This window comes from Atta cephalotes (assembly GCF_000143395.1).
Source record: "Atta cephalotes unplaced genomic scaffold scaffold00008, whole genome shotgun sequence".
NCBI classification, from domain to species: Eukaryota; Metazoa; Arthropoda; class Insecta; order Hymenoptera; family Formicidae; genus Atta; species Atta cephalotes.
Window position 1 is genome coordinate 5,915,383 of NW_012130072.1, and position 8,804 is coordinate 5,924,186.

Genomic DNA, 8,804 nt, shown 5'->3' on the forward strand with positions numbered 1-8,804 from the left:
TTAATTTTAAGATGTAAAGTAATATTTTTTATACTCCTATTAATTTGTTAAAACACATCAATAATATTAAATATAAAAGAAAAGAGAAACTTGATAGATGTTTAAATTGTAATAATAATATGTTTAAACAAAATATAGTGCAACTTCGTCGCATGTTCTCCACATGTAATACACATATTGAAAAGAACATTATGAATAATTCCATTTTTCTGGAAGAAATATGAAAAAAATTGGGTAATCTGGATTTACTCTTATACGATAGAGGGTGTAAGATGTCAGCCGATTCTGAAGATAGTGGAGAGGGGGGGGTTCTCTGGCTGGTCGCGTGTACTAATATGGCGCGCCAACGTTGGGGTTGTGGATTACCGCGCGACTCGTACGGTTAAAAATAGTCATAAGCTGTGTGAGCAAAAGCGAGATAGAGAACAAGAAACGCACGAGGAAAATAAAGGAAGATAGAAATATGTTTTTGTACTGAGAAAAAAAAAGAATATTAGCACAGTGAGACTTATCATACATCCTTCGCAAGTTTATCTTATGAACAGATAAAAATTATTTTTTTTGAGTGGTATCATATTTAAGACATGTTTGAAGAAGTTAATTTTTGGAGAAATGTCTTAAAAGATTGATTAAAGACAAAAAAAATTACAATAATAGATGACAATAAATGACAACAGTTGGAATAAAAATTATCAAAAAATATCATGCAAGATTATTGAGAGAATAATCTATGTCTTATCTTATATTTGTAAATGATTCTTCTATTTTTACAATATTCAAAAATTTTATCAATGTTGTTGCGTGGGTTACGATTATTTATAATCGGTTTATAATCGGCAGTGAAATCATGAAGAAAATGTAACCGAGGTATATTTGATACTATTTGCGTCGTTGGATTTCTGAAGCAAGGTAACAGCTGTACTGATTATTTATTATTTTTAGCAACTATGTCGCGTTTCAAATTAAATTCTAGAAAATTAGTATTCTTTTAAAGGATTTCTGACACAATAACATAAGTTTCCACACAGCACAGACTTCCAAGGAACATTCTAAAGACGTCCTCGATCTTAAGGACGTTCCCAGGACATTCATTGAATAAAGTATGTATTCTATAGGTTGTAATCATGTTACAACAATTTCTAATTTTCATGTAATAAAATTTTAAATATATACATATTTTTATTCATTATATAACTTGAAGCAAAATTAATCCGTTATAACCCATACAACTCAGACTTTCATGTAATATCTAAAGGACGTCCTAACATAAAGTGCTGGGAAATAGTAGTATACAAAATTTAAGATTATATTTAAATATATATTTAAATATATGAAAAAAATGATGAACACCAAAGATTTCTTGATTTAAATATTGATAGCGATTAATTATATAAATGTCAATTATTATCTTATACAAGTTATTCTTATATTTTTTATCTTATATTTTTTAATTATAAAAATTATATTTTAGAATATTTTGTGCATGTTTTTAAGATTGTTTAATTTTTATTCCAGAATATTATTTAGAATGTTTTTGAAATGGCGAAGAACGAAGCTGTGTTTCAGACAGTTCATGTGATTATTTGAAAAGTAATTGTTTTCCATTTTATTTTTAATCGAAAGCTATCAAAGAAAACGAAATTAAAAGCGATCATGGACGTTTCATTGCGCGGCCAATTAGCGATCTAATTAATGCGTCTTTCCAGGGCTGTCATCGTTCTTGTACGGATGACAAAATCGGCGTCTTGAAGAAGCGACTATGTTTAGAAGAGCCGAAGTACTGAATCTTCGTGTATTTCAGTTGCGAGTCATTTTCTGGTTTGGATTGTGGCCAGTGCGACTTGTATAATTCGCACAAATTTTCTTACGTATAGTCACTCTCATTTGTGACGAACCGCGTTATAATTACCCACGTGACATCGTGATTCATTACGCCTCCTCCCTATTAGCGTCCTGTCTTTTCCACATTGCGAGACGCTTCCTTATGAAACCACTATTTGCTACGCGCCGAATTTCCGGCCAGTTCTCAGCTGTTTATTGATGTTCCCTGGCAACATGCTTATGCGCGCTCCCGTTTTAAATAGAAGATTAACAAACGTTTACATTGCGGCTGCTTTGTGATCGCGAATGTACACGTGTCCGTGCACTTTCTGAAATGTACGGAGTTCTGATTTTGGTCAATTAATTTCTAATAGAAATGTTAAATTTAAAAGCTTACGCTATATTTAATAGAAATATATCTAATTGATATGTATCTAATTGAATCTATAAATACTTAATAGCAAGTTAAATATTCATTAATAAATTATTAATGTATTTTAAACAAGCTTATTATGTTATCTTATTATATTAGTTGCTCATTATTGATATTAATACTAAGTGATGGACAGTTCCATTGATTACGGTGTTTTTTGTTACTAACCTAGCACGTGCTTTAGAAAGCTGATCAATCTGATCTTGAAAGTCGACGACAACCTCCTGATGCTTTTTGCGCAAGAGATGTGCGGTCTCTTCACTCTCAAGATGGACATCTTCGAGTAGTTTACGCAACTTGGCCAATTCCGTGTCCCTCTTCTTGTTAATCTCAAACTAAGCAAGAAAATCATTAATTTATGCATAATTTATTGTTTAATTGTTTATTTAATTGTTTAATACTACTTTTTGTAACTGTATTTGACCTAAACAAAAGAGTTATCTTTGTAAAATTCAAACTTACTTGAGATTCAGCGCCACCCTCAGCCTCTTCGAGACGTTCGGACAATTGGATGACTTGCACGCTTAAATCAGCACGCTCGCGTTCGATCTGTAAGATTGCAAAATTTTATGAAAAAAAGAATAGATAATTTTTAAATTTATGATTTAAATTTATAAGTTTAAATTTTATATATCTAGATCTATATATCTAGATCTATATAAAGAGACTAAATTTTTAAATTAGATAAGTTATTAATTACACGAAAATAAAGATGCAATGAGGATATTTCTCTGAACAATAAAATAACAGTGACATTATAAATTCAATATTACGCCATAATTTTCTCAACATACAGCATATATATTTTATTACATCTATATATCGTTGAATAGCAAATTATAATATTGATATAATGTTACTAATACCCAAGGAACACATAAAAAAGTCAACAAAAATTAAAATGACTTTATTTTAATTCTTAATATCAACAAACAAATTTTGTAATCAAAAGTTATCAGTCTGATCTTCACAACGTCAAAATAAAAGAATGCATTAAGTCAAGAAAAAGTCAAAATAACATCTCTTGACTTGATGTGCTCTTTGTTGTTGATGAGTACTTTGTTTAGCGAAATGTACAATTAAATAAGAAAACTTTCAACATGTTTTTTACAATAATTTAAAAACAATGTTTTAAATTAAAATTGAGAAAAATAATATAATTATTTTGTATTCTTCTAAATATATTATTTTATACTACTTCTTTTATATATTGAAATAAAATAAACAATAAATGATACAATTTTTAAATCAAAGTATATCTCTTTAAAAGCTTAAAAACGTTTTTATATTTTATATTCTCTTATGTAATCTATGCGTTATATAATTAAATGTGAAATTAGATCCTTAGGAATGAGTCTTGGTGAAAAATGCAGTAAAGTTATGGTTATTATTTTGATTAAAGAAATTGCATGACAGTAGTCTTTGCTAGTATACTTTGGTATCTTAAGTGGTAGCTTGACGTCAGGTTACTTCACATCGTGAATAGGACGATCTATTTTTGAGTGCGGCGTGTCTATATTGGGAGTCTTATTCATATTACAAACGAAGCGTTTAACGAGAAAAAGAAAGATTGTGATACTACTACCATAATATTACATGAAATTGTTTAATTATTATCTTAATTAGTTAGTATTATTTCAGATATTTAATAAAGGCATCTATTATTAGCATTATAAACACGATGTATAATACCAATAACACACACTAATAACTGATTTAAAACACTTACTAATTTAATATAAAATATGTATGAGAATTAAAATTTTATTTTTTTATTATAGTTTTTTATTACAAATTAAATAAATTAATAAATTTTATTATAGTTATATAATGTATTCGCTATCTGATGATAAAATTAAATTGTCATGTATTTATGTATCCAAGTAGGTGCATTACAAAAAATTAAATCAATTATATGCCTTTGTATAATGGTTCAAAAGATTTTGCAATTTTTAAATGTGATGCATTCACGTTTAAATAAAGATATTTAAGATGTTTTGAAAGTGTACATCATGCGATGTAACCCGTCATATCAATTTTCGAGGTTTATAGCTTTGAAAGTCGAGGAAAATTTTTGGCAATTGTTCAATACATGTATTACGGCGTCCGTTATATACCATCTGATTTCTATAGAATTCTGACAAGCAATGAAATCTGAGAAGTTCTTATAAAATGTAATTCTCTATTTGAAATTCGTTGTACCCTTTTTATTAGGTTACACATGTAACTATAGATGAGTAACTACAGATGAATATTAAAAAATGTAATTTCTATAATGTATCTCAGATATGAAATTTTATAAAACTACGTACAATTTTTTTAATTAAAACTTTTTAATAAGTAAAGAAATTAATTCTAATTTGTGATAAGAAACAAGATATATCTTTATGTTTATGCAGATGGAATTAAATTATTTAAAAATTTTTTAAAATTGTAAAAATTTCGTATTCTCTTTAAGTTTGTATTTGTATGAATCTTCTCTATATAAGATTGAAACATTTAAATTGTAAATCGTGCAAATTTTTGTGAAGATTCTATATGATAAAGTTTTCCTCGTTTCTGAAAGTAGGCGAACAGTGTTGAATACAGCGTAGGAATGCGGGAACGATCTCGAAGAACTTCGCGTTCCTAAAAATAGATGTAACTCAAGAGCTGGACAATTCGACCTACTGCGATCTATTCTGCAATGAATTAACATTCTTAGATCCTTTTCATTTTCAATTAATGAATATCTTAATGAAGAGTGAGACATAAGATTGTAATTTTGTTCGGTCAACATAATGGTCAAAATAACTTTTTGATCAAGCACATTTTGATGTTATATTATAAATCTTAAATTACGAATCGAATTTTTATCAGTTTCTTTGGTATTTTCATTTAATTATACTTGTTAAAATACACGTGTTCTTTCAGTAAGTATTTTTTTTAAAATAAACGTAAATAAAAACCTGTTCTTTATTATTAGTGTTACATTTTGACATTATTATGATGTAATAGTTAAATAATATATTAAGCGCCTGCGTTAATTCTTAATTATTTAACAAACTAAATAATATTTAATTGAATTATTATATGTTAACAAAAATATAATCTGTAATAGTTTATCTAGATAATTTAATGTTCTATAATTTTTCAATAGAAAAGAATGTAAAAAACAATGTATAAAACAGTTAATCTAATCATTCAATCATTTATTTGCTTTTATATATAGTAAAGTTTCATTGAATATAATCCTAATGTTATGAAGAATTTGATATTAAACATAGCAGGCGCTCGATATCAGCGATTAAGAATATTGTATAAAAACATTCATGGAACTCACCCTCTGACGCAGCTCTCTCTCAGACTCCAAGTCATCCTGTAGTAGGCGGATTTTGTCCTGAAAAGAAAGGCAATAAGTATTAGAGGATATTACAGGCGCCATTTTAGAGGATCGACGCTTTACGTAATCATTCGACAAAAATATCCAAGAGTAGAGGCTCGATATTTCGGAAAGACGGCCTCCGTAGAATAGATTCGTCCTCGGTAGAAGGAGAGAACGATATCGCGATATCTTAGCGCGTCTTTGAACTGTTTGGCTGAGATTATTTCAGAAAGGCGCGTATTAACGTTAGATTGCGCCAAGAAATGCCAGGCCACTTGCAAAGGATAAAGAAACGATCTTACTTGGTCATTGTAGAAACGACTATTGTTCTGTTCTTACTATCTCCTTTATACTTCTCTTGAGATGAAATACGTTCTAGAAAAGCATATCCTTAAGTCTGAAGAAAGATGGGTCAAAGTATTTTGTGGACTTAGCATAGCATTGGCAGACGGTATCAAAGCGGTATCGATCTGGCGCTTTGGCATGATCGTCATTTCAGACCGATATTTCACCGACTATTTTCGTACACGAGCAATCCGATAGCTACAGAACGTCGTACACTTTGCTTCCTCGTTGGATTGGCACTAACATCTTTTATGGTCACTGAACTTTCGTAGTTCACCACCTTCGCGATTGGTCACTGCTCCGCGATTATTCGAATCCATTGCATATCACTGATAGTCAATGTTTTTGTGACATACGGAAACTATTGTTGAAGTTTTATCTTCATTAAAATATAGTGATTAATAGATGCGATCGTGCGTTTCTTCAGGAAGTGGAGAACGTCTGTCGATAGACAATTCTTTTTCATTCGTCTCGTCATCGTACGTAGATGTAATCGTTGCAATATCAATTAAGTGGACTGACAAATCTCGTTGATCATTTAAAATTCTGATTTTAACATAGCCTCTGTATTTTAAAAAAAAATAGTTAACTTCCAATTTTTACGATTATTAAATATATTTATATTGTAATACGATTTTAATGAAATATGAGAATTTGTAACTCTTTCATATTGTGCAAAAAAATTTTTCGTTGAAATTCAATATTAAATGTGTTGAAAGTATATTATACTACAACTTTATTTAAAACGTCTCTGATTATAAATTTTCCGGATTATTTAATTATTTTAATTTCGTTAAGTTTATAATAATTATTACTGAATTTCTTTCTTTTTGAAGAAGCAATTATAAATAATTATTTCGAATTAATTTTTTATTTTTAATTATTTTTAATTAATTTTAGGCAATTTAACTTTTTAAAGGCACTATAGATTTATAAATAATCTCATTTAATTTGTTTAAAATATAATTAGAAGGTAGCATTTAAAAGTTAGTAATAAATAAGTGAAAAAATATGCATTATTTTACATTTTTATCATCGCTGTGGTTCTCTTTCCTACCGAAGAACTCATATCAAAGGTTTTTTTTACAGGACCTACCTCGAGTCTGCTAAGAGCGCTCAGGTCGGCGCTATATTCGATGCTAACATCGGCAGTACCCGTACCACCGGTAGAGCGGTACGTGTACTTAGAGGATTTAGCAACCGCTGAAGACGCCATTTTTCTCTTTTTATCCTCTATTTATTTTCAACAATATTTTGACTTTTTTCGTATTTTGGGACTCAAGTCCTCTCGTGGATTTTTAGTTTGGACACCCTTCGTCGATAACGGTTTTCCTTTCCGCTGGCTAAGTCAAATCGCCTCGGCCTCAATCGTTAGTACGTCCACTCCACTTCTTCTACGGTTTTCTTCTTCCTCTTCTTCGGGGTTTCGGAGCCGACCAGCGCCCTACTCGTAGTGCGCGACCTGTCGTCGTTCGTATGGCGCGCCGGCTGTTCCATGGCTTCGTCAAAATGACGACCGACGCAAGCGCATTGATGTTGGATCCCCACCAGGAACGGTGAACATGTTCGTCACCATCGTTGTTCTTGTCGTCTTCATCATCGCCGAGGAAACTACTAAACCACGCTGGACGCCCACGTTGTCGAAAGGTAGTTGCCAAATCAACTTCGGCTTGGCCGACTACGGTGGCGAAGGTATCGAGCAAAGGATGTCACTCTTTAATGATCTTTATTATGTTACATGAGTTTCAAATTGTGTTATCAAGTGCGTTCTCCAGTATTCTCTGAATTAATTTTTAAACCTTAGCTAGCTACTAATGAATTCTAAAATATTGTATTAGAAAAAGTTTTTTGTTATTTAAATGTTTCCAAATATTTTATGGATTGAATTATAAAATAATTGATTATATGTGTTTGGAGAGTTGAGTATTTAAAAGCAATATGAAAATAATTAATAATCCGCAGAAAATATATCAATTAAAGTTTCGTTCATAGGCAGATTTAGATGAATGTGACAAGAAACCTTAGTTACCATCTCCATTTCTTGTCCTTCTTCTCAAAAGAATGAATATAAATGTATATGTCAGTTCTTGTATATATATATGTCACTGTCCTTAAATTTAAGGTTCGTTTTGGACTTTCCTATTTATAAATATTTTCAGAAGATCATTTAAAACGCATCTATTATGTACAACTTTGTTACTTATTATACACTAACGCCATTTTTTAATATGAGTATAAAGAGTTTTTATGATGTATTTTTGATGTTTAATACCATTTTTCTTAAAATTATAATAACTAAATTGGAATTGTTTAGCAGGCAAAATAAATATATCTCAGAAGTTATTCATATTTATGTTACAAGAAAGGTCAAATTTTGTCAGACAGTGTTATTAATAATTTAAAATTTCATTTTCTATTTAATATAAAGATATATGATATTGTATATTATTACACATTCGATACTATAAGTAGATATAATTATTTTTTATTAAAAAAAAAATATTCTAATCGATTACAATTATAATCTCAAATTAATTTCCCTATAAGTTGATATTCATTTAGTAACTATTTTCCAAAGGTGATTTCTTGAATTCTATCATAAAATTGTCCTAACTTAATAAATTGAACTAACTTAATATTGTGTACTTGAAAAGAAAGATATATCGAGTAGAATATTCTTAGTTCAATCAATAAAAGACGAGATGCCGACTTATTTAACGATTTATTTACTCAAAGGTGTAGTAGAAGAGTCATACGAGAAGAAAAAGATATCGAACTATTTAACATTTACTTATCGGATAACACAACAACATATTAGTTGTTTTTAAATCAGAGACTCAT

The 8,804-nt window shown here is 29.6% G+C and overlaps 1 protein-coding gene across 1 annotated transcript in view; it reads right to left on the minus strand.

The window, feature by feature from the left end:
- LOC105627282 (paramyosin, long form) overlaps positions 1-7,179 on the minus strand; it is a 17,915-nt gene extending 10,736 nt beyond the window's left edge. The window contains exons 1-4 of the mRNA XM_012208569.1: positions 7,060-7,179; positions 5,577-5,633; positions 2,717-2,803; positions 2,423-2,589 (exon numbers count right to left, since the gene is read on the minus strand). Of these exons, the coding sequence (XP_012063959.1) occupies positions 2,423-2,589; positions 2,717-2,803; positions 5,577-5,633; positions 7,060-7,179 (431 nt within the window). The remainder of the gene's footprint in view (positions 1-2,422; positions 2,590-2,716; positions 2,804-5,576; positions 5,634-7,059) is intronic.
- Between the last annotated feature and the right edge of the window lie 1,625 nt (positions 7,180-8,804).